The following is a 25,983-nucleotide window of genomic DNA, read 5'->3' as shown; positions in this document are numbered from 1 at the left end:
GAAAATTTACATTCTATATAGATTATATATTATAAAATCTGTCAAATAACATGCAATAGACTTGGATGACTATTGTTTTAGGAAATTTAAATGAAACCGTTTTGTTCATAATAATCTTTAGGCACTAGATTTGTAGACTAGGCGATAATCGAATTCTGTGATAATTTTCAAGAATTTTTTTGTGTGTAAAATTACGATGAAGAAACACGCGTACACGACAACTTATCTGTCTTAATTCATATTTAATACATATTAAATACGACTTTGTATTAACACTGATTGAAAAATAATTTACTAAAATTGTTCTAAGGTTATGTAAAAATAGAAATAGGATTTTTTATTTTAATTTTGAAAACGCGCACGTACACTGCTAAGATTTCCCAACCGTATATTTTTCTTAAAAAACTAAAGACGGAAGGTAACACAAGCTTTTCTCTTGCAAGAGGACACTTCTTTTCATTACCCCCGAGACACTTTGGCACTGCACTAGATAGGTACAGTCGCGCACACAAGTCTTGAATCAAAAGTTCGTTTGCTTCCTTTTTACTTGAATACGTTCACTCTACGGTCTTCAGGGAAATAATGCTGCATATTTTTTATAACTTCCTGTTCTAAGTTTTACTTTGAAATTTTGCCCCGCTTTGAAATAGTTTAGATATAATTATGACATGTTTCAACTTCGAAGTTGGATTTTTGCCAAAGTACTGTAATTTTCATTTAAATCGTTCTGGAATTGTAGTGCTCTTATAAAGTTAAATATGCATAATTAAATAACATTATCATACTGTTAAATCTTTCATATTCTAATTTAACGAAAATAATAAAAATAATGATAATGTATTTAAAATGAAATGTATTGAAAATGTAAAGAAATGATTGCCAAAAATGTCATGACTGATTTCTATTTTTATTACTAAACAATCATCAAATTTTCCGTATTTCATTAGTAAAAGTAAAAGCCACTGGCCACGACTGTACCGAGCCGTCTGCATTGTGAGATAGTGTTAACTAACGCGCCGTCTGAAGACAACAAAAACTCGATTGCTCGCTGCTCGCGGCTGTACTCGCTACAGATAAAAGCAAATTTATTTTAAATGTTTTATTGAATTTACTTTTAGTTAGTCAGGCTTTAGCTACTAATAGGTTATGTCATTAAAACGCCACTCATTCGCTCCATTTGTTTTTCAACATGAATTTATAATTACTGAAGTTTATAGATATAGAATATATATAGCGGTGGTAAACTTATTACAGTAATTATTTATTTATTTTAATCGTCAATAATGTGCCGACCACGAGCTCAGTGGGTTCCATGATAATTAATTTTCACTAGTACCAGAAAAAGTTCTGAGCATTATTTTTTAATGATATATTAACACATATATAACTATACCAAAAGCCAAGAAAAAGCATCTAGAGACTTTCAAATTTACATCTAAAAGAAAATGAAATGTTTTCCACGCAGCATCTTCATACAGATTTTTTAAAAAGAAATAAAAGAAAAGACGTCTTCTAAAAAAGAAAGCGACAAAAAGTGCGAAGATTGCACTTGACTGTACCGCTGTGGAGATGGACGCGAATTAATTTAAAATGTTTTTCGTTTTCAATCTTTGTTCTCTAATTTCAAAATGACTGATGTTTTTTCTGTTTTAAAAAATATTTTTTTACGCCAAAAAATACGAAGAAGTTACATTAAACATGATTTTTCCGATTAAAAAAATAATATTGTTTTTGACTTTGAAAACGTCATCTAGAAATTGGAAGAAAAACGTTATGTAATTTCTTTTATTAGGTTAAATTTATGTTTTTTACGACGACGCTACAATGACGGGAAAAAGGTGAGTGAAAGGCAAACTTGGAAGCATTTTTGTATCAATAATAACAAATTATTTTCGAAACTTCGTGATGAGGGTAAATGTATTCCCAAGTTCCCCCTAATTATGTCCATTGACGAAAGGAAATCGTTTTCGAGGGCCCATTGAATTCTAGTGGACACTCGATATGAAATTACATTTATTTATTTATTACGAAAGAAACATTCAAATTTTTAACCAATTTGAAAAAATATAAGGTCCTTTTTTATGTTTATTGACTGACAATCATTAACTGAAAACATTTTTTTATTCATATTATTTCTTCGCCAACTAAGACATTTTTTTTAACTATAGTGGAGGGCAAAAAGTTGGAAAGCAAGACTCTAGGCTCCGATATTCTATGGCGGCGAAAGAAACCTGTCAAATCAGATAGATAGAAGAAGTATATACACACAAAATTAGAAAAAAAAATAAAGCATAAAATACAATTAATTTCCATTGCGCGCGACATAATTACATGCAAAAAAATGGGGCCGAAAAAGAAATCGAGATTCAGTAAATCCCCATTTAACTTCCGAGCAAACTGAATCGGATCTCATAAACAAACTTATTTCAGACAATTTCTACGGAGAAATATAAAAATGGCGCGAACTAATTAAGAGTCAAAGTTTGAAAGTCATAATTATAAGTGTCGCTACAGTCGCTGTGTGTCCTAGTGTTTTTAACTTCTTGCAGACGAGAGCCGAGGACCCTTCAGAGGGCAAACGAGGTGGGCTCGAGTTAAGGGCGCTCTAAGTCAGATCAATCCTTGATTCTTTAATGAATCCGCGGGAAATTTATTCAGCGATGCGTTCTAGCTTTTGAGTTTTGACTCGCTCTAATTATGTTGTGGGAAATAGGCTGTTTTGTTTACAATGTTATGATTACACTAGTTCAATTACAAAGAGATGTATATTTTTAGTTTCACTATACTTATAGTGAAATAGAAACTTGAGGTTTATTTATACTATTTTAAAGAACTGTCGTGCCAGAGTCATGTCGAGTCGCAGTCAGTCTTCTTGTCGAATCGGAATTGCTATTATACATATAATGTTTAAGTAATATGTGTTTAGGTCGTTAACTAAATAGATAAACTTAAAAAAATAATATAAAAAGAATAAAAAATAACATAGAATCTTACAATATTGTAAGTAAATAACATAGAATCTTACAATATTGTAAGTAAATAACATAGAATCTTACAATATTGTAAGTAAATAACATAGAACCTTACAATATTGTAAGTAAATAACATAGAATCTTACAATATTGTAAGTAAATAACATAGAATCTTACAATATTGTAAGTAAATAACATAGAACCTTACAATATTGTAAGTAAATAACATAGAATCTTACAATATTGTAAGTAAATAATATAGAATCTTAAAAGTATATAATAATTCTAGTAGACGATTGCTATTTAAGTTAAAAAAGAGATCGACTTGCTTTATTTACAGTTGTAGGAACCGCTCATAACCAAGCTCAAAAATAAAAGTAAGTTGAGAACTATTGCGCAGAAGGTTTGCTTGTTTTTGATAAAGTTTTAAGCCTTGGTTTGCTGCTTTTCAGTTATTGAGCGTGTTCCGTGGCCTAGAAAATTTAATTGTTATTTATTTTATTTTATCACTAGATGTTGCCTGGGGCTTCGATCCCGTGGGAATTTTGAGATAAAATATAGCCTATAGCAATCTTGGATAATGTACCTTTCTAATGATGAAAGAATTTTTGAAATCGAATCAGTAGTTTCGGAGTTTACTCGCCTCAAACATTCAAATTCACAAAGTCACAAACTCACAAATGCTTACCTCTTTATAATAATAGTATAGATTAAGTGAATTTACATATATATTTCATTGTGTTGCTTTTTGTGCCGCACGAAAATTGGCTGCTTGACTAGGTAAATATCCAGATAACCAAACACAATAATCAAATGTCACTTTTATTTATTGTTTTTTTTAATTAAAATTAGTAATTTACTATTAGTGCACCACTTCTCATTTATGATAGCAAATTACTATTTTATAAAGGAAATTTAATAATCACCAAAGATATCGGGAATTGTGAGTTCATTTTAAAATAGGGCGCGCTTCGAAAGATAATAATTAAGTTAATCCCTTAAAAGTCTTGTGGGCTCGGCTTTCATGGAACTGACTAGATATTTATCTAGGTTTCTAGTATAATGAAAATTTTACATTACAATATTGCATTACTTAGTTCTTATTTTAAACAAAACAACGAATCAAACAAATGAAAACTCAAAGCGCTTCGACTTTTATTTTTCGTTTGAAAATCGAACGCATTCCGTTTCGAAATAAAAGCCAGTGAGCTAATACACCGAAGAAAATTACCGTACACCGCATGAAATTCCATGACGGAATTTTTGAAATATCAATCCACATCAGCTTGGAATGGAACGCAAATAAAATGGCGATGCGAGGCTCTCGTCGATAGAATTTTCAAATATTGCAAATCAGATTGTTGAGTCAAGTGGAACTTGACAATGGTTTGTTTACGAACTATTTTCTCGACTATTCTGTGAGGAGTGACTGCCAAAGGCTGCTTTATACGCGTCGACTGAATGGCATTAGTGAAATTTTACTTGAACTAAAGGCGGAACCTCGTAATTTTATCAATGAAATATAAGAAAAACAGAAACTTTGAACAAATTTCCATAAGGCATCATAAAAAAAATGTCTACTGAGCTTCAATGTAGGCTTTAATCCACTAGCGGCTATTAATCGCCATAGTGGTTATTTTGCAGCTGTCAGAATACATAGCTGTCAAAGCTGTCAAAAATAAGAATTCCTGATTCCCAAAGAGTTGCTAATCGGTGTACTATTTTCTGTCTCACTTTTACTTACAACGGCGGTAAGACTAAGTCGTAAAACTGGTGGCATATATTGTGAATGACATTATTATATGCATTTGCATCATTCAAATTTAAATAGGATAACAAAAGCTATGGATGACGCCATTAGTCAGGGTCGTATTCAGTTGCAAGTGTCAAGTGTGACGTTGACGCATGCGTCCTCTGAGACACGTGCGAGGGACGAGACGCGAGGGACACGCTCTGAGACCAAATGAATTAATAGCTCTCAGATTGATTACCACTCAATGATGTTGACAGATTTAGATGGCTATGCGATGCGTAAATCACGTGCCTATGCGAGTGTGTAAAATATGTGTCGGAAATTATAGTTAAAGACAAAATTTTAAGAAAGTAGATTTAAATTTTATTCCAAATTCTAAACGCGCGATTTTGCTCGCTATGCAGAAACTCAAGAAGTATTATTTTCAACTTTACATATTGAGATTTTATAGAACGCTGCGATTTCTTTTATTTCTTGCGGTTTTTGACATCAGAAAAAACTATTATGCGATTTGAGTATTTACTCAAATCGCATAATACTTTTATCTGAAAAAACATGCATATTATCATATACTGTCAAAGAGCAAACGTCATTTTGACGTTTGCTCTTTGACAGTAGTAAGACTTACATTAAAATCATTTGTCAAGACATCACTATCTAGACAAATGATTTCGGAGTTCAAAGTTCAAACAGATCGGCACAAAGATAGCACCGACAGTTAAGTCGGCACTGATAGCGGCAAAATTACACCAAGTGTCGAGTCAAACGGTAATCACAAACAATTTCAACGCGAAGAAGATTGTTGCCTTTCGCAATATTGTAAAGATTGCGGTCTAGAAGATGAGCGGAGCGATACGCTACTGCTTGTGAAATAACCCAACGAGTGCAGCACGCCAATAATTACTAATAAGTAGAATAAGATACAGACTTCAGGTTAAGTTTTTAGATAACTTGAATAAAACTTGACATCGGTGTTAGAATTGCCATTCAGTTTATTTTTTCTTTATGGCAATAGCACACTTGATATAAACAAAGATGTAAAAAGCATTTTTTGACAAGATATTCAAAGTATGAACAAGTACATGTTAATAATATTTTGACAAAGGGGTGGTCGAAAATGTTAAATTTATTACATATAGAAACTTTTCTATCATCTAACGATTTTCCAGTTATTTCCACAGCCATTGAGAGTCGTAGCCCAAGCTCTGCTGTCCTATTATTTCGTCCTCACTTCGCAAGGTCGTCGGCATCTCTAGTTGCCAAGCATTTTAATTATACTTCATACTTTTTTGACGACCTCGGTGGCGCAGTGGTAAGATTCTTGCCACTGAACCGAGAGGTTCCGGGTTCGATCCCCGGTCGGGTCATGATGGAAAATGATCTTTTTCTGATTGGCCCGGGTCTTGGATATTTATCTATATATGTATTTATTATAAAATATAGTATCGTTGAGTTAGTATCCCATAACACAAGTCTCGAACTTACTTTGGGGCTAGCTCAATCTGTGTGATTTGTCCTAATATATTTATTTTATATTTATTTATTTATTTATACTGATTCTATTAATATTATAAATGCGAAAGTTTGTGAGGATGTACGTGTGTCTGTTACTTTTTCACGCAAAATCTACTAGACTGATTGTTATGAAATTTGGTACACGGGTAGAATATAACCTGGAACAACTCATAGGGTACTTCTTATCCCGAAATTCCCACGGGAGCAAAGTCCCGGATCGCAGCTAGTACATATATTAATACACCTACATATATAATGGTTTGTGCTGTCTTCGTCGAGCTTCGAGCAATATTACCTATCAATGTAAATTGTAACTATATATTGACGGTATTGAATCACGACCAAAACTACGGATACATACACGTCCAGTCTCGGCAGTACAGTCACATCAACCTACCCAAATTCATTTCGAACTCGTCACTATTACCGCGCCATACAGGTACGTGCAGGTTAACTTGATGTGCTGTTGACTGTACATCCCGACATTTCACTGTAATGTATTACGGGTAACCCCCATCAATCTACTTAATTAACTTATCGCTCTGTCCTTTCAGTTTGGGAGATCAGTAACTCTTTATTATGAGAGTCGCTTATTTAATGTACCTAACAAACAAGTAAAAACAACATTCTGATCAATATTTATATTAGGTCCTTACATATGAAATTGGCGTTTTGTTGTACTGGTCACTTTAATCACAAATTTCTCCTCTTTGGTTAGTAATTCCAAATTCAAATTTATATAGCTATTTATACAGTTATTTACACATGTATTTGTTTCGTTAATTTATTAGGTTTTTTTTATTGTTTATTATTAGGGATCAATGAACTATCTATGAGATGGCAAAAGTGCAAAGATAATAATGGTTCTTACTTTGATTAAATAAATATATTATATTAAAAAATATTCGACATTTTGTTCCTTCTATACCAAACGCCAATTTCATATGTAAGGACCTAATAGCATTAATTTATAAAAAACAACAGCGTACACATTTCAGGAACAAAGACATTCTTATATTTTGTATCTACTAAGTATTTGGTAAAATAAAATAATTCATATCGCTTATCATTGCTCACATTGCATTCCTTTACTCTCTTATTTGTTTTTAATATATAAAAAGATATCAACCGTCGCCAAACTAGCTAGCCATGGCATAACGTCATCTTTATTTGATTAAAAAAAATTGGTCTTTAAATACCACAAAACTCGTATGACAAGAGCACAAGGTCCTTCGTACATTAATTTAGCGGCAAACGACGTACCTCGGCTTATACTACTACAAAGTCAAACATGGACTCTGTACACACCGCTTTATGCGAACAGCGACGGTTTTGTGCGGTAATTATGTACGTTTTGCAAACGAGACTACACACACGACGAAACGCTGTTGCGACGACAGAGCGCGACCCCATTACTCAGTCGTGCTGCGACGACAACGCAAAAATTGTGTGGAGATTCGACGTAGGTAAACGCACGATATCAAAACTTATAGAAAACAACGGAGCACAACGCAGCTGCAAGTCGCTACGGCGGTGCAACCAACCAATACGGCAATCAAAAGCACGGCTGAAAAACAGCTAACTCTACCTCTGAAGACAAGGAAGGGATTCCGCTCGATTCCAGATTTTTTTCATTTTTTATCTCATTAGTTTTACGTGTCGTACCTAAGTCTGACCGTAACAACCAAACGGCTGAATAGAGCTTTGATCTAGTTTTTTTTAACTTGAAAGGAAATTTAATCGAGATCGAGATTTAAGCTATATTTGCACAATGTGTATTCAGCTGTTTGCAAACTGTCAGCTCTTTTCTAGCAGCCGAGAAGATACCGGCAACTTCGGAGTCTGGAGTTTCTATAATTTTTATTTGGACTTATTATTTGGAGTGATGGATAAGGTGAACACACTGAAAATGAACTTGTAAAAATCTTTGTCAAAGCAGAATCTGTGAAATGTTGATGATTTTTTACGCTTCCCTCGGGCTTTGCAGCCCCGAATGCAACCCGGAAAACGTTATTTAATTATTACCATAAAAAGTTATTTTAATATCGGTGTAAAATATCACAAGTGGAATTTAATCATTGTCTACACAGAAACACATTCAAGGAAGCCGTATTATTTCAGAATGTACACTGTTACATTATACACAGATTTTTTCAAAATTCCTACTTCATTCAGTATTACTTACATTGTACTCGGTAAATTATACCTGTCTGGTATAATTTACCGAGTACAACCATAGTACCAAGTTGTATGCCCCCAAAGATACATGGGAAGCTAAAAAGGCTCCAATGCAAGAGAATCTAGATCTAGATACAACCTGTACTGCAGAAAAACCTGTTTTAAACTAGCAGGTAAACAGACCCTAGGGACTGGTAAAACACACGCTATCGGAAAATACTTGGAAACTTCTGGTCTTCGTCGAATGCGGAGAAGCTTGTTGAACACTGAACAACTTTGCTAACAAAATTGTGTTTTTGAAATAATTAAAAAATTCCGCAGTTTGAGTTTTGTTTCTTTTTATCTCACTTTTTAAAGATATATTAGGAGATTTATTTGAAATTATATTTGCAAATATTTTTTCAATATATAATCTACATCAGTCTTAGTATGGAGATGTACATATACATTTCCATATTCTATATAATTATTATAAAGAGAAAAGACGTGTATTTTAGTTTTTTACGGAATAAACTCAAAAATTACTGGACCCTATTTGATGAAATTTCATGACAGACGGAACCTTCATAGGCTACTTTGTAGTATTAGTATTTAAATAAACAAGGAAAAAGTCATAAATTCTCTAACAGATCCTGAAGAATAGCTATTAAATACTTTGTATCCCGAAATTCCTACAGGAGCAACTAGTACCTATACCATTCCTATAGGAGGAGCTAGTAATACCACACCTAAAAAGAGTACCCTCAATGCATAAATGCTAATTACGATATGAAATCCTATCCCAACCATAAATCCGATAGTTCCATAGAGTCACGTGCGTGTAATAGACCCGACCACCTGGACTTAGTCTGAATATAAATTATCCATAATTAAAGAGGACTCGGACATTGGCAGCATAAATGTGACCGCTTGAAATAAACTCTAGGGGCGCATGTCACGAAAATAGAGCGGTTTTGTCTTATTATATTTTTACTGTGTTTCGATTCTGTAGGAGACGTCAAAAAACTCACGTCGGATTCCGCGCGGATATGGCTAATTTGCATTATGTAAAACTCACTAAACGAACACTAGCGCTACACTAGTGCGTCGGCGACTTGAACTAAACTCACTCCGGAATTTTGACAAATATGTATGAGATGACGTGCAAATTTGCATTCTTTAAGAGAAACGTCAAAAAACTCTTTTTTTGAGTTTTTTGAAAGATGCACTAGCGCTAGCCAAGTGATTGCGGGGCGAGGTGGAACTCCCTTGACAATGTCTAAACTACTTTAAGACAGTAGTCTTAAAGTAGTTTCGACATTGTCAAGTAAGTGAAGGAAAACATCGTGAGGAAACTTGCACACTGGTTGATTTTGGTATGGTCTTGAATAAAATCTGACACCAGTGATAGCAATGAATACACTCGAAACGAAGAATAGTGAATATATTGTTTTCACTTTTCTTTACTAGAACCAAATCGTATAGGGATTCGAGGCAAATCTATTTCAGAAATATTGTTGTAATCTTATCCTAATTCTTAAAATAGTTAAAGCTTGCTTTAGGCTAAAGTAAATTTTGTCTCGTTTTGTAAATGTCAAATATTGTAAAAATTGCGATAATGTCAAAACATACTTTAGCTTGAAGTAAGATTTAACTTCTTCATGAATTAAGAGGGATAAATTACAATATTATTGTGCAATGCTAATCTCTCATAACTTCTCCCAACTATCACAATCGCTGTATCCCGTGACTCACGCCACTGCTACCCACCAAGCCCATGTAAACGTTCAAACGACACCATATTTTTTCTGAAATCCTTTGCGGTTCCGTACTAAATTTGGTGTTACGTGTCGCATTAGACCAGTTTTGCGAATAATTTCAAAGGTTCTATCTAAATGCAATGTGAGACACACAAACATCTATTACTAGCTGCGCCCCAGGGCTTTGCTTTCGTGGGAATTTCGGGATAAAAACCCTACATGTTATTCCAGGTTATATTCTATCCGTGTACCAAATTTCACAACAATCTTACCTGTAACTTTTGCGTGAAAGAGTAACAAACTTACCCACATACACACAAGTACATCCTCACATTATAATATTAGTAGTATTTGTAGCCTAATAGCAGATACTGAGGGGCTATACCGTGACATTAATGTAAATGAAGGATTTTAAGTAGACTTAAATGAATGCTTTCTTATTTATTTATCATCAACGACTTCCAAGCAGGTCTGGGAGCGAAATACAAATAAAGGTAACTGTACCTTCCGCGCAGATTCTAAAAGTCAATCAAAGGAAAGGACTTTATGTGGAGTATCTTCTTATATAAATTAGAATCAGAATTAAGTTCGCCATCTGTTTATAGGTAAGTTTTTACTTGGAACATTAAAGTTTAATAAATAAATAACTTTACATTTCAATCAGATTGGTGTTAGATTTCAAACCGCACTGCGCAGATTACTGAATAATGTAGTAATGGGCCCGAAATTAACCAAGATATCTCTTGGCATCCCGGAAATTCCAGATATTAATAGATCTGAGGCAATGTTACACTCCAGTGTCGAGACGACAACAAGACGCCGGCCGAGTCAAACCTTATGACTTGAATTTGTTTAATACACTCCATATTTATATTATAGATGAGATATTTTTGGTTTCTGACTTTGCAACCGATAATCTGAGGTTAAACCTTCTTGGAAATGTTATTGTTGCCTGTCAGCTGCCAAGATTACCTTGACACGTTAGTTTCCTTTAGTCGCCTTATACAATACCCAACGAAGGATATGGAATGATCCTAAACTAAAGCGGAAACGATATAAATTTTTCTTTTAATAATAATCAATTTGACATAAAAGACATCAAAATTTCGCGAGTGTAAAATCGGCATAACATACTTTCTACTAAAGACAAACTGCAGAATCGATTATCGTTATCTCAATTTATTGGCAATCAACTTTACATATCCCATAAACTAATGTTGAGCCGCGGTGTCGCCTGCTCTCTGCGATTTCGGTTAAGCGTGATTTACAATATTAGGCCCGCTTTAATCTCATAGTTAAATCATTGATAGAGCAGAAATTAAACTGATATAATAATGAAATTCAAGTCATACGATTGGATAATTTTACGGACCTATCAAAATTAAAAAATAATTTGTTATTGATTTGATGATTACTTTTATATCCAAAGGCGAAAGAGAGAAAAAATTTAGATCTTTTTTGTGTGACAACGAAGACGACGTATTTTTTTTTCTAAACGATGTATTTCGGACCAAAATTGAATTTGCAACTTTGCAAGAAAAAAATCTAATTGTGTACATAGATATTTAAATTGATGTTAAATAGGCAAACAAAATAAAAAGTTGATTTCGTATTTTATTGTGTCTTCTTTCAACATAATTCTTTATTTGAAAAATTTTGTTGTTAGTTCTGAACATATCCTGAACCAAAAATGGAATGTATGAAATTTTTATAAAGCTAACTTTATCTCTGTAACATTTTGTGTTACGTTGAAATACTATTTATTGCTATAAACCTTATCAGTTCGGCACAAGCAATATTAACGAGTCACGAGTAAGAGATATTTTGAGATGCAGTATTGAATTAATATTTTTGCGAATAGTCCGTGTTTTTAGGAATAATTTTAGTATTACAATGACTGAATCTTGGAGATATTCCATTTAGAGCACCATTAGGCATCGCGTCAATTCAAGTTTTTTTGGTATAGTCGATTCCAAATCGAAATACCAGGGCGGATGACAGTTTAGGTACACCTACTACTTGCTTAATTTAATTGTAAAAGTCATGTCAGATGCCTTTAGGCGACTTGATTAGTATCTGATACCGATGAGAGAAGACGAGACGACGATAAAAGAAGAACAGGAATAAGTAGGTTTTTTTTTAATTTAATTTTTTTGACACTCAACCACTGTCCAATGCTAAGTTAACCACTGTCTATGTGAAAATGCCTTAAATTTGAATTCTCCGCGCCTTTATTACCCTTCTAACAATTTTAAATACCTCATTACCATTTTTACAGCGGCTCACGAAAAAACTTAAGATAGCAGCAACAAGTGTCCCCCGTTAACCGAATCTAAACGTTTTTATTCTTATTTAGATATCAACTTTATTCAAAGGTAATAGAGTTGTGTTTACAATGATGGTAACAACTGCCAATCATAAGATATCTATTGAAATGATACAATTACTAAAGAACAATCGAAATTAAAATTGTGGACAATGAGACTTGATTGTTAAAATTACAATAAAGTACTATTAAAAAGAAAATCACAAAAATCTTTGGTGTTTATCTAAATGTTTATTTGTTAGTATCCCATAAAACAAGTCTAGAACATACTTTGGGGCTGACTCAATCAGTGTGATTTATCTATATTTTATTTATTTATCTTTCCTTCTGCAATATATCTAAAAGGTCTGTTGTATCTGTATCATATGAAACTAAAAAAAAAACAGCTAAAATTACGCCCAAGTTATGAAGCGGCATCTAACCTGATACTCTGATAACTTCAGAGCACATATACGGAATCCGTGTTGCTGAGATCAGTTCGCAACTACACTTATTTGTGTAGCTGTTCGTAATAAGAGTGGGTGTTGCCAGTATTAATTTCTTTTGCTGGGAAGTTGTTTGGGATTCTTGAAACTTAATGTGTTAAAACATGAAAAAGTTAAAGTAGATATTTAAAGGGAACTTAAAAGTGAAAGTTTTAATTTATATATATATATATATATTTTTCATTAGTACAATGATTCAGTATAACTATACTAGGATGCAAAATATATTTGAAGACTGAAAATAGAAATGTAGAAATAATATAAAATCACCTCAAGTCTAAAGACTGGTGATTTTATATTATTTCTTGACTTGAGGTGATTTTTTTAAGTTAACTGATAAATGTAATTATACCTTATGATTTCTTTAATGATAGACTAAGATAGTTCTTTATTTTTTTTATTATTTATTTATTTATATACGCAACATAACAATGTAAATGTAAAACTAGAAATAGGAAACTAATTACAAAGGCAATACTTATTTCTATAAAAATTTCTTCCAGTACACCCGCGAAAGAAAAATTGGAATTTATGTTAGTGTTTGTTATTTTGAGGTGGTAGATAGCATGCTACTTATTTATTTATTTTTATTTGCTTACCCACATTTGGTAAAACATGTAGGTTTAACTTCACCCCAATTTGTATTTACTCATGTTTTTAAAAAAATAATGATTTCATGATTACTCTACTTCTATGAAATGAAATTATTTATTTCGCATTGAATGAGTAGATTCGTTGTTAAAACATAATATATCCTTTACATTCAGCCCAGATCGGTATTGATCGATATTGATACTGTAATATCCAGTCAAGTGTAAAGCAATAGGTACATACTCGTAATTTACTAAAACGTCATTATTATTACTATTGAGTCATTAATTATTATGTCATGATTAAAAAATGTTATTCTAAAATTCCTGAATACTATAGAAACATTTGTCTAAAATCATTTCCTTTACTTTCTATGCCTAAAGATAAGAAGAATACAGTATTCCATTCACGTCAGAAGGTGCAATACAAGTTCTGATAGGGCGTGATCTCGTCAGTCTCTAATCCGATTATCGACTAAGTTATAATGACAATCGCCAGGGTATGCTAATCGAGTGAAACTTGGCACGCAAGCCGCTATATAGCGTAAGTCGAGATATAACCTATCTTCGGATACAGGTCAATGACTCCATTGCTGTTATAATTAGGAACAATGTTTCAAAATTTGCTTCTTGTCAAAACGTTCATTCAAATATAGACTATCAAAGCACTTTTTGGCTTATTTTTTTTATAATAATGTAATTTATATTTTTCTGTTCCGACGTTTGTCCGTCTGTAATCAAATCTTGCAAGCTAAATTTTATACTTTGTCCAAATTTACCACATTGTTTCAGTATTATGATAAGCATGACCTGATGTTGCGCCCAGGATCGGCTCCCAATGAGGGAACTCCTCAACGGTTAACAGCACTGACATGGCTTTTTGGTCAGGCGTGTGCTACAAGATCTCTGACGTCAATAAAAGCTTGTGGCAACAATGTCATTTTTGTAAACTTGTTTAATTTGAATTTATAAATTTTACTGTTAACTACCTCTATCCGGCTGTAATAAGGTAGAATTTGCAATGATTTTCAGAAGGTTGAATGTACAATAAACAAATCATTTGAGTAAAACTGAAAAAGGTATCGTTTCCGAGCTCGTCGAAATTAATGAATGAATGAAATGAATGGAAAAACCTTCGATACCATCCGATGAGTAATGAGACATGTTGAATGAAAACCATTTCGATACATAAAGGGTATCGTTTGTGTACAGCTTTTGTGTTTTTCAGGGAAATATTTGATGATTGTGAGCGATATTGGAAACCAAATATCATATATCAGTGGTTCTTAAACTTTATTAAATGCTAGTATGTGTGTAGCTGCTTCGACCGCTTTGAGAGACGCTGCCATATTCTAACCTTTCGTGTAATATTTTGTACCAGCTTTTGTCCGTGGCTTCGCCCGTATATATGTCGTAAGATGCGATTAAGGGCAGCGTCAGGCAGACAGCCGGTTGTAAAAGGATAGTCATCTTAATGGTTGATTTTTTTCTAACTTTCGAAAATAATGTACGTATGTAATATACTATGTATCTGCTGTGGCTATTCAAATAAAGCCTTTGTGTACACAAAAGCCATCACTGTTTCACTTAAACACTCCCCTAATTAAATATTTAGCTGATAATTACACGGTGGTAATTAGTCGTTTGATTTTCAATTTAATTTAATCATTTTCGTAAGGGAAAATCTGTCATGAGCTGGGTAAATCTACTATTAATATTCTTTAAAAAAACATTAATTGTTTCTGTGGGGTCGTCACAGTATGTTAACTCCTTCCATTTAACTCTGTCACTTGTCAGTGTTCTCGTCTTATTCATTCATACATTCTTTGCATCAAAGAACGTATGATGTAAGAAATTCATCCGCCTCTTCTCGGGTGTTCCTCTAATCCTAATACCTTCAACTTCTACATCCCACTAATATTATAAATGCAAAAGTTTTTGTGTATGTATGTTCGTTACTATTTCACGCAAAATCTTCTGGACGGATTGTTATGAAATTTGATACACGGAATATAATCTGGAATAACACATAGGATACGTTTCATGCCGAAATTACCATAGGAGCGAAGCCCCGGGGCGCGGTTAGTATCAAATAATTTTAAACACTCTTCGTCTGACATGACATACCAGAAGGGCTTAGCATTATTGTCGTACAGTGTTGAAAATGAGTTTTTTTAATTATTTCTTCCAGCGGTGGTCGTTTCGAAATGCCAGTACTTAGTCTAATTTAAATTTTACATGAAAAATTGCTTGTGAGGGTCTAATTTCTGAATAAATTTGTCTTAGCTTTGTAAAATCTTTGACTCAGTACTCTTCTCACCTATTTTTATAACACAAACACATAGTAGTGTGTACTCTCACTATTTTGTTGTCCCTACGGTACACACTAGCGGAGGTTTAATCCAACACCGTGTTTACACAACAACTTTGCCGCCTACTTTCTGTTTGTTCGTGCGTTTGTTTGTATGTACTTATTAAAAACGTTATTTCCCTTTATTTAACTGAAGTGGATTAGTTTGTTGAATTTTCAACTTAAAGTAATTTTGTAACTATATTTGTTGTACTAAAATTACAGGCAGGTCTAATGTTCGTGTATTTTAATGAAACTAAAGGCCAAATAAATAGGCAGTTACACAATAATTTATGGAGATATATTCAGCGATTGATTGCCAGATAAACAGACAAACCATATTTACATAATAGAATACATAGTAATTGCTCTCAGGTATCAGATAGGAGCATCAATATAATTAATACTCGGTAATTTGTTTGATTTGCTTTGAGTATGGAATAATCTGCGCATGTCATTTGACATTAATACGTGTAGTACGGCTGGAACACGACTAAATGCTGCGCTTTGCTAACCGACGTTAAATTTTCGACGATATTCTACTGGTTGCCGACTTCCAAAGCACAGGTGAAGAAGCGACAGCGTAACAAAATTCATACATGACCTTTATATTTTTCAGAAAAGTAAATTAAAAACTATGTGTGATGTACCTAAGCTATTTCACGTATAGAAATATCTTCTTTACATTTTAAATTACTTGTTACTTTTGGGTTACATTTCATAACAAAAATTAATTAATTATACCTTCGTACAAAACAGAACTTCCTAAAATCACTTTCTTGTTAGCAAATATTAAGAACACGGGCATGTCGCAAAGGAGTATCGGAAAACTTAGCATATTTAATTAGCGTTCAATTTTACAGCGAAAATTCAAGAGTAATAACCTAAAATTAATGTTGAATTTAACGGGTATGTAATAAAAATCTTTTGGCTCGGCGCCCGCGGCTCTTGTAATGGTTCTTTGGAAAATTCTGGAAACTTCAAAATGGCTGTGTGATAGAATAATTTAATACACATTTTGAGGTACATAATAGCACAGCTGTATTGTTAACTAATTTATTTGTCGATAATAATATTTAGACAACAATCTCTCTCTCTCATCCTCTCGTGTGTGGTGACATTCGTAGCTGTGACGCCTCGAAGCCTTGTGGACTTATTGAAGTGAAAACTTCTTTAGCGGCGTTCTGAACTTTTTGTGATGGATCGAAAATTCGTAAGACGTCAAAAATGCACAACGTTAATATTCAAGTTTTCACTTCTGCCGGCACTCCCGTTTTTTTATTAGTGCAATTGGGATTCATAGTGCGAAAAAATGACAATTTGTTGTGAGAAGTTTTTATGAGTTATGAGAAGAATTATCAAGTTTCCGTTTAATGATTTTTACAATTTGCGCTATAAGATTAGTATGTTATAGCGCAAATTGTAAAATCATTTTCTTTACTTCCAGATCGGCAAGGAAGCATTTTAGTCCAAGTTATTTTACTAAAATCCCGAATCTGTATTTTATTATTTTTTATATCAGTATTTCCCAGAATCTTCCGAAAAGGAGCAGGTAGAAATAATTAGGTGATATTGCTATGAAAAATTAATTACTCGAAATTCGAATTCAATTGTATGCAAAAGTAACAAGAAATATCCAGGGCTGTATTCAGTTGCTGAAACCTAACAAGACACGGTCTAATTACTCGATATACACGCAAGGAGCTAAATGGGTATCAGAACTATGAGACAGCAGAAATATGACGTAATTATCGCGATTTAGTTGTCAATTACTGCGCAAGTAATTTCTGAACTTCGGGACACGATAGCTAGCTGTATAGTTAAGTAAAATTATCTAGTTAATACTCAGGCTGGAAACACAATGAAGGATTATTAAAGAAGTTATGAACTATTTAATATTATATTTTTATACTGGCTTTTGTCCGCGGCTTCGCCCGCGTACATTTTCCAGGGGAACAGTTATTTTTCCGGGATGAAAAGTAACCTATACGTCCTTCTCCATACTTTTAGCCAGCAAAATTCAGCATAATTTCAAGAAGATTGGTTAAATAAATACAGCGTGAAGAGCTAACAAACAAACTTAACTTTCGCATTTATAACATTACTTAGGATTATTTGGATATACATATTATATAACACAATTTATGTTATATAAACTATATAGAGAAGCAAAATAAACTTGAAAATCGTAACTATATTATATAGTTTTAGATCATCAAACGAAAACAGCGCATCATGCGCTGAGGAGTAATCGGCACACGATTGCTAAATAAAAAAAAAACTTGTGCCAATTTAAATAAATATAAAAACAAAATTAACCGAAGACCGAAACTACGTTAAAGTAACCAAAGAAAATATAATAAGAACCACGGACCTTCTATAAACTAGGTCCGGTGACAGAATGATCCTGGCTGGAAATAACTTGGGAAGTCGCTCTTTCAATAAATAAGAATTAAACCACAGACGCCGATAACGGCGTTCTAAATTGCTCGTGCGAACCGCGACAATTTCTGGAGCCCAATGACTCCGTCCCTGTCTTTTTCCTAATAAACACCTATGTGAGAAAGAGACCAACTTATTTTTCAGGTTTAGTAAAAATCTGTAGTTACTCTTTAAAAGATTTAACAATGGACGACTCTCTTTATTCGCTAATGAAAGAGGTTAGGGAGAGAACTATTGTGAAATATAATGATGAAGTTTTAATCGTTGTCAAATGTTTAATGATCGTTAACAGTTATTACTGATTACGGCAAATAAATAAATTAAAATCGGGATCCGCCTGAAAAGAAATCAGATTTCAAGATTTTATCTCCCTCAGTCCGACCTTGTACGACGTGAGCTACATAAACAAATCAGAAGAAAAGCTATCTATTTGAATTTGAACAATTAATGAATCTACTAGGAACAATGAATAATCAGACAATAATTTACATAACTTTGATGTTACATAATCGTTCACGAAATTATTTAATTGCAGTATTTACATTTCTATACGTTCTAATTAGACACGAGGTTTACCTAAAAGTTATAACACCATTGCTTTGTCTCCACTCAATTTACGACAATTTCCTCCAGTCCGGCACGGTGGTTATCACTGAAATCTATGGCGTGCCAGAAATCCCTTGACTTTACGGCACCCCAACTGTCGGGTTAAGGGGTCACCGTTAATTATCCCTCTGCCCCATGAATTGGACGTTTTATATAACCTATCTGAATAATTACTGGCTGCCGCTTGAGGTTGCAATTATAGGAAAAACTATTATCTTTCATATCTATCATATTATAACAGGATCAGTTGAGGAACCACTTTGTGTTTTGGCAAAACAAACTTGACATTATAGTCACGCTCCGTCATTTTCACGTCCGTCGACAGACTTTTTACGCAGAACAACGAAGAAATTATATGAAGTTTCGATGTACAGTCAACAGCACATCAAGTTACTCCGCATGAACCTCTATGGCGCGGTAATAGCGGCGAGTTTGCAATGAATTAGGGTAGTAGCTGTTGACTGTACATTGAAACTTCATATGTAAAATGTCTGTCGATGGACAGAACTTTATCTCGATTAACTTCTGTGGTCAAAAGCGATAGAAAACAATGCAGCATAATGTAGCTACAACGCGGGTCGACGCAACGCAGCACGACCGAGCAATGGGGCGTGGCACTTACATAATAAAATACTAAAACTATTAAACGAAATATAATACGTCCTGTTAGACGAATAGAGTATTTTGCAAGGCTGTCTCATAGATGTCGCCCGAGTTCTTGCTAGCTGTAATTGCTTCTTAGCGTTCTCGGGACATAATTGAGTTTCCTACTACGACTGCACTGAAGTGCAGTGCGAATTGTGAAATTTTCATTAATAACGACCGAGTAATTACTCTTGTAAGCGTTGTTAATAATATTCTATTCCTTTGAAGAAGACAATTCATAGTTTTCACGACTGCAATTTATAGAAATTTTAGTGTAAATAAATGCATAAAATATATAGAAAAAATCTCTGCTTCTAGTGCTGTTTAAGGAGTAGAAAATTATATCGGTGGTTACCATATAGGTATAAAAAACGTTAAGATAATCAAGAAGGTATGGAAATAAGTATAATTATGGTAAACTCCAGTAGATGCTACAGACAGTCACTGACAAAACAACGAGTTAGTTTTATATATTGCCGATCATAGTTTAATTTATTTTTTGGTTGATTAATTAGTTTTATATATTTCCGATACAATCTAGAACGTTTGCTAGAGTATTTGGATTTGTTGTTTCATTTATGGTTTACTAGATATTGTTACGTAAAAATTCACTTACTTTCAAAGACAGTGAGCGTAGCCACAGCAGTCACGGCGTCCCCTACTCCGTTCTCGGCCACACATTCGTACGTAGCATCGTCGCGCAACGCTCGCACTGGTTCGATACGAAGTACCGCGCCGTTCGCCGCCGGGCCCGCAGCTGCGTCCATGCCGGACACTTGATAGCGGGACTGCATATCTGTGAAAGAAAATAAGTGCTTTTACAAAAATATTATTTTTGTGAAATATCATTTTTATTGACGACCTCCGTGGCGCAGTGGTAAAGTTCTAGCCAGTGAACCGAGAGGGTACCTGGGTTCGATTCCCTGTCGGGTCATGATGGAAAATGGTTTTTTTCTGATTGATCCGGGTCTTGGATGTTTATCTATATATGTATTTGTTATAAAATATAGTATCGTTGAGTTAGTATCCCATAACACAAGTTTCGAACTTACTTTGGGGCTACGAGTAGCTCAATCTGTGTGATTTGTCCTAATATATTTATCATTTTTATTGAAGCTAAATCAGTGGTAGACGTATAACATGGCTGAGAAACTTAAAGGAGTGGACAGGAATCAACAGACGAATAGCTCTTTCGCTTGGTAATGGACAGAGAATGTACGAAGTACTTATTAAATCCATGAGCCAACCTCTAGTAATGAATGATCACGCACTTCAAGGAAACAATGTCTGTCATGCCAATAAATGCTGGTATCAAAAAATATTTTTTAACAACAGCATTTATTGTCAAGGCTGTCGGGTAGAAAAGTACAATTTGAAATTCATAAATCCCTAACTGCCACTGTATTCGTTTATATAAGAACCAGCTATCGCTCGCGGCTTCGCTCGCGTGAATTTCCCACGGGAACAGTTCTTTTTCCGGGGGATACTTAATGTATTGTTGCTTCAAAATCAGGAGCATTTCAATGAAACCGACAATATTTATAACAGTAATTGTATCGTTTACAACAAAAACAATTTCATAGAACAACATTTAACAGGTTTTTACGGACGAAATCGCTAAGCATTACAAATGTACAGCATTTATACCTCGTCCGTTGAGAGGATCCGGATATTATTTCACAGTAAAAAAAAAAAAACTTAAAACTACAATATTAATGCCTGTTCTTTTGTTAAGCATCCTTGCACTTTGCATTTTTCCCGCCCAAGATTGTCGTGGCGGCGAAACTTGCTGCGTTTACTAACTGGGTAACTCTTGTCTTGTGGGAGTTAAGTTTAAATTGCCTCGCATCAGCGGCGGTTACGAGTTGTGAAAGTTGGTGGAATGTGGGGCGACAGAGCTAAATCGCTACTCGTGGTAAGTGCCAAGAAAATGTATTTCACAACAAGGGAGAAAAATCGTTGTCTTGCTGTTCTGCTTTGAAGGAGGTAATGGCTGGTTGGATCGCGGTAATGATAACGTCGTCGTGGACAACAAGGTATGCCATTTGTAATAGCCACAAATGTAATGTCAGAAAAAAAAGTACTTATAGAAAAATTTTCGAGATAGGTATTAAAAAATCTTAAGTCAAGAAACCAGTTTTCATTGTTTATCATGTTCTATCTGCAATCATTTGATGACATATGAGGACTAATTGCATGACAATGATTTACTACTCTTACTGTACGTAAAAAAAGTAATACATAATAATATTTGAATAACGTTTACCACCAGCGTATATAATAACAATATATTATAACAAAAATATTAAATATAAACTAGCGGCTTGTCCCGATTTCGCTCTAAGCCTTCCTCTTACTAGTAACTCCTACTCAGCGTTCTAGCTCAGCTACAAATACGATAAGGCAGCACAACGTGGCGCGACAACATCAAACGCTTAAGGCGCACCCTATATCGTCGCTTGAGATCGTCTTAAACTTTTATATACGCATAAAAATCGCACAGGTTTTCATTCAGTGAGGACACCGGGCCATAAACCTATCTTATCTAAGCAAAAGCGGAAACACGAATCGATAAAACGTAAAAAAAAACAGACAAAATATTGACGAGATTCCATAAAATCAAAAGAGTGTTTTTGACAAATCGCGGTATCCATTTCAACTCGATTTTTATTCACATTTATTTTCAACTCGGACATAATTTATCACACATACAGCAAAAACAATAAAGGTATTAAGATAGCTACACGGGGATTATACATCGCCCTTAAATTTCAGCGGATTAGATTCCCAGCTTAAAATAAATAATTTATTACCATCAGATTTCAAATGGCCATTGTTACGTGGTCGATTGGACCGAGAAAGGATTTTGGATACTTTAATATTCATACTTGAAAATATTATTTTGTACTATGTATAACCTGTTTCTAAGGTTAAAAGCAATTTATGTTATATAAATTATATTACTCTGTGGATATAATATGGATTTTTAATTACTCGCTCAATATTTTTTTCTTGGAGGAATGATAAAAATTCATAGGACACAAATATTGCATTATTTACATATTTAATTAATGTTATTAAGTAGTGATAGTAGTTAAACAACATACTGAGTAGCTAAAGGCCACATATTACCTAAAGGCAGAAGAAAATTAAATAGGTCATGAGATTCATATTTTATTGACAGGGACTAAATTTTCACTGAAATAACGAGAAGGAAAAAATGATCTCAATAACGAAAGCCATTTTTTTCGCTTGTGTGAGAAACATGGGAGAAATTTATAAATTGGTAAGTATATCTAGTTTTAGCAAGCAAAATAAAAGGCGCCATTTCCCACCAATCGCACAATAAAAGCGACAAGTCGCGTCGTCGCTGATTGACAGTCGCTTCGCCGCCATGATGGATGATGCTGACTCTGTGTTACATAATCTGTGACTCCGCGAGATCTTACACGTGTCCTACGTCAGCGAGAAATGCGGTAAGGCAGTCGACGTATTCATTACTCAAAAAATTAGGAGAGCCGATCCTACCTAATGTAGAAAAAGGACAAAGATAAAAAAGTGTTTACTTATCTAGTGTCTACCTATGATACAACATAGGTTATAAGCAAACACTTTTTTTACAATAACTCATGGCTGCAGCGTTACTACGTTCACCTAGGACCGGGTTACGTAATGCGTTGCCGTATTGGGAAAATATTGTCTTGAAAATGTAAGTTCTAAGTGTGAACTTTTGTTACTTATTTTTTGACGACAAAAAAGGTTTATTTTTATCACCATATTGCAAATAATGTTTATGTCTTTGAGCTATGTTTTCTAAAGATCCGTTAATCATTAGGCGTCTTGTTAGCATTATCTGTGCCTCTGTCGTTTATCGATTACCGGGAAAGTCACAAGAAAGTCACACTCATCAACATTTAAAATAAACTTTTGTGAAACAAAAACATTGTCTCTCGCGATTGCCAGTGAATTTACTTCAGGATGCGTGAACTGTGATGCCGTGTGTGAGATACGTGACGTCACTACCAAGCTGGAATCCGATTCTCATGCAATCGAAATTCTATACATTCATTTTCTCCATTTTTTATAAGTTCTAAGCAAACTCACAAATGAATCGACGCGTTCGATCGAACTTTTTCGATGGTGGAATGGAAAATCCATTAGATTATTTTTTTATGTGAATGTGAAATGTGTAAATGTGAACCTTCGGAAAAAATGCTATAGGTAATTAGGTTAAAGTTTTACGATTAGATCTCATTAAGATTAGGTAGACAAATAGACTAGATCGGAGTCTCACAGACTCAAATCTCATAAAATTTGCGTAATTAAAAATATATATTATAAGTGTTCATACTAAAACAATGTTATAAGTATAGGAATATATAGAATATTACATACGAGAATATAAATAAATAAACAAGTTAGTATAATGTCTGTGTACTTATAGATTGTGGAGAAAAGTAAAGAATGTTTGAATTGAACTTTGAAAACAATTCACGAGATGAACTTCGATTGTGTGAGAATCAGCCCCTTGGTCTGTAAATATCGAGTGTGTTTGTAAACTGAAGCACTCAGCGGGTACATTACGCATTCCGAAGATGCAAAGCGGAAACACACATTTCCCAAACTTAACCGCTCACCCCGCGTGTTTCATTTTCAATCACGGCTATGACACCCTGAAGCCAGTTTAGTTCCGATTACGGTACTGTGATTTCACGACAGTCTGCTACAAGTGTTTAGGAATGCTGTTTTTGCCACTCAACTGTCAAGGCTTTTTGTCTTACTGTCTGTCTGTCGCATCGTACGATATCCCCGAAAGGAAATGGGATGATCTTAATCTGACCACATGCCGAATTTAGATTTTCAAAGTCAACGTAATTATTAATATTGTGATGAATATGGTAATTGGATAAAGTTGGGAAAAATATGTAAAAAACAATGGTAAGTCGGGCTTTTCTTCTCAGCAGTGGTCGTTCCGATATATCAGTATTTTGAAATATTTTGAAAAAATATTTATAATATAAAATTTGTCGTAAAAAAGTTCATGTGAAGGTCTAAATTCTGAAAAAAATATTTAAAATTTGAATTTGGAAGGACGTATAATAAAACCGAGTTACTTTGACCGCCCGTTGATAACTTCAAAGAAAAGACTGGAGTTTTTTATAACTTCAAAGACAAGATAGCCGTGCAAACCTTAGGTTGAAAAACTTTTTTTTTCAATATTGGCATCACATTTTCTGTCGATTCAATAGTCTCCTGAAGGCAGTTTCGCGTGCGTGGCCGATACATTTTTTCGGTCCATTGCCCCGGGGTTATAGTCGTCGTTACCGGCCCCGATATTTATGGGGCAAGAACCCGGGTTTTACATTTCAATCGCGAATAAAAATAGTGGAAGTAATGCCGCAGTTACTCATAGTTCGGCGCTCTTTTAAATCACGTATTTTTTTCACTTTTATTAGGTCACTAGATGTTGCCCGGGGCTACGCTCCCGTGGGAATTTTGAGATAAAATATTGCCTATAGCAATCTTGGATAATGTACCTCTCTAATGGTTAAATAATTTTTGAAATCGGTACAGTAGTTTCTGAGATTACCCGCCTAAAACATAAAAACTCACAAATTCACAAACTCACAAACGCTTACTTCTTTATAATAATATATATAATATAATATATAATAGTATAAATTACGGTTATAAATCTATTGTTATACTTGCTCCTGTTCTGGGTCTCATGCTTTTGAGAATTTTTGGGAAAATAGGTAACTGTGTGTTTACCATAATCTATTTTATCCATATTCCACATTTCATCGAAATTCACACAGCCCTTTTGGCGTGTTTTAATACAAAAAAAAACTTTCATATTTTCAGGGTCCATTGAAATTTCGGGATAAAAAGTATACATCTAAACCTTCCTCAGGAATCATACTAATAATATCTGTAGGTGCAACCAAATGTAAATTCGTACTAGTGGTTTTTGAGTTTATCGCAAACAGACAGACAGACGCGGCAGAGGACCTTGTTTTATAATATTTCAGGATAAGGATTAATATTAAGTAAAAGAAAAAACTCTTCACATATGAAATAGAACAAATTGGACATTTTCAGGAGCAGCTCCTAAATACGTCGGACGATAAAGTGAATGAGTCTTTATATAAAAAAATACAGGGACATGTCGCGTTTACTCCACAAATCCCAAGAAAACCGCACAATATTTATCCCACAAGTCCACCAACTCGTAGCTGATAAACTCCTCCAAAAGTGAACTTTCTCGCAAAACATTTTTCCGACATTCTGAATTATTGTTATTGGATTGTCACTGTTTTGCCGATAGTTTGACACACGGTGCGTGACTCCCGATCATACAGCTCACGGCGATTTATGGCTT

General features: G+C 34.1%; 1 protein-coding gene across 5 annotated transcripts in view; it reads right to left on the bottom strand.

The window, feature by feature from the left end:
- The window catches only part of Lar (Leukocyte-antigen-related-like), a 360,684-nt gene that overhangs the window by 66,057 nt on the left and 268,644 nt on the right, over positions 1-25,983 (bottom strand). For all 5 annotated transcript variants that reach the window (XM_053750781.1, XM_053750784.1, XM_053750782.1 and 2 more), the window contains one exon: positions 20,218-20,397. In XM_053750781.1, the coding sequence (XP_053606756.1) occupies positions 20,218-20,397 (180 nt within the window). The remainder of the gene's footprint in view (positions 1-20,217; positions 20,398-25,983) is intronic.

This window comes from Plodia interpunctella, chromosome 10 (assembly GCF_027563975.2).
Source record: "Plodia interpunctella isolate USDA-ARS_2022_Savannah chromosome 10, ilPloInte3.2, whole genome shotgun sequence".
Lineage (NCBI taxonomy): Eukaryota > Metazoa > Arthropoda > Insecta > Lepidoptera > Pyralidae > Plodia > Plodia interpunctella.
This window is presented reverse-complemented; position numbering and strand designations above follow the sequence as displayed.